This window comes from Cynara cardunculus, unplaced genomic scaffold (assembly GCF_001531365.2).
Source record: "Cynara cardunculus var. scolymus isolate 2C unplaced genomic scaffold, CcrdV1 Un_Scaffold_2995, whole genome shotgun sequence".
In the NCBI taxonomy this organism is placed as follows: Eukaryota; Viridiplantae; Streptophyta; class Magnoliopsida; order Asterales; family Asteraceae; genus Cynara; species Cynara cardunculus.
This window is the reverse complement of record NW_020201304.1, coordinates 48,149-50,067: the sequence shown is the minus strand read 5'-3', so window position 1 is coordinate 50,067 and position 1,919 is coordinate 48,149. Positions and strand designations below refer to the sequence as shown.

The 1,919-nt window shown below is 38.3% G+C and overlaps 1 protein-coding gene across 1 annotated transcript; it reads right to left on the bottom strand.

The window, feature by feature from the left end:
* Positions 1-481: 481 nt before the first annotated feature.
* On the bottom strand, positions 482-1,435 carry LOC112503426. Its single transcript, XM_025107464.1, has one exon. It carries the CDS (start codon positions 1,433-1,435, stop codon positions 482-484), a length of 954 nt encoding a protein of 317 aa, XP_024963232.1.
* Between the last annotated feature and the right edge of the window lie 484 nt (positions 1,436-1,919).

Genomic DNA, 1,919 nt, shown 5'->3' with positions numbered 1-1,919 from the left:
GGACAGAAACTTTAGGTTACAAATATGATTCAATAAGGAGACTTAAATAATGAAATAAGTTYCCATATTTTTATATGGATTATAGCACTGAGTTACAGCAATCGTGACCAAATTTCATGAAGATTGGATAGGAGATGATGCTTCAAAGAAATCATGCAATAAAACTTATCACAACTGAAATGGCAGATTGCACCATGATAGTAAAATACTCATAAAAAGTGTTCTACTTGATTTTCTGCAAAGATTCAAGTTGGATTGGAAACATAACACTTATATGAAACTTTTGAACTAAAAATAACTCATTTTGGTTGAGTTTAGAGGAATATATGACACCTTAAAGTCACATGCACACATCTGTCATCAACTGACAGATTGCACACTTAAATTATAAAAATCGGTTCATGCCTCAAAACATCGTATTTTTKAGTGARACTGGATTTAAATGAACCCTAACTCATAAAAGAAAGTTTTAGAAGAATAATCATACATTAAAGACAAATGAGCAGACCCGTGCTTCTCCAGCTCTACAATCCCTTGCAACATGTCCTATTCTCTTGCACTTAAGACATGTAACACATCTCCCCAGATGTTGTTTGTTGCATTTGTCACACTTTGCGTATGATCCTTTCCCTTTCTCGGTTGCCGGTGCCTGAATTCCATAATTTCCGGATATTTTCTGCTCCTTACCCATCCTTCTTCCAAACTGTCTTCTAGCAGGTTCCTCCATTATTCTTGTCTTGTCACTTGCGAAAGCTCCTGAACGGTTTGCATTGTTGGTGAGCCTGGTTGCTAACTTCACAGCTTCTTGTAAAGTTTTCGGGTCAGCCGAAGTCACATTCCCTCTDATTACAGGAGACAAGCCCCAAATGTATCGATCTACTCGGTTCTCTTCCGGCGTCACCAAATGTGGCACTAATTTGGCTAACTCATGGAATCGTGCAGTGTATAAGTCCACATCATTTCCCTTCATCTGATGGTTCCATAATTCTGCTTCTAGTTTCTGGATTTCAGTTCTTGGACAATACTCCTCCTTGAGCATTTTCTTAAACTCCTCCCATGATAGTCTATTGGYTGCATCTCGACCTCGAGTTTGCACCTGTGTGTTCCACCAAGTCAGTGCTCGTCCTTGCAGTAGACAAGCTGCGTATTCCACTTTGTTTCCTTCAGTACATTTACTTATATGGAGGACAGATTCCATTCCTTCTATCCAAGTTAATAGTCCAACCGCTCCTTCTGTTCCATAAAATTCTTTAGGGTTACAGGTTCGGAACGACTTATATGTGCACTCTCTATCTCTATTCGAGCCTGWTCCCGTGTTGTTTTCTCGGTTAGCATTTAGACCCGCTGCTACTTGGCTTACTATATTTGGGAGTGCTGCTAGAACCTGATCAGACACAAGTCTTGCAAGGTCGGGATCTTCCCTTCTCGGAGGCATTTTTCTAAAACACAAACATTCGAGGTTTAGTCATTGGCTATTACTTATTTAAGCGTTATGACTCAGATAACTACTCTACACATGACTTACATTATACATTTATGTTAACATCTTAACATAATCATTAAGGAACTTAAACAATAAAAGCACCACTTATGCTCCAACATACAATATCAAAATAAACCAACATAACTTAAACATTCAACTTAAAAATTCCAAATCACCAAGGTAAATCAAAACATCCGAACCAAAAGGAAAGAACTAAAATATCSAAAATAACGGGCAACACACCCTCAAAATAAGAGTTCAACCRTGCTAATCAMAAATTTTATCCTAGGGAACTTCTTCTAATGCCTAACCCATAAAAATCGTCCATCCCAAAATAACCATCATCATCATCATCATTATGAACACATACACATGCAGTCGCCGAACGGATATCATAGTGCAAACAAGGAGTGCTATGGTCTTGTCCATGGTCTCG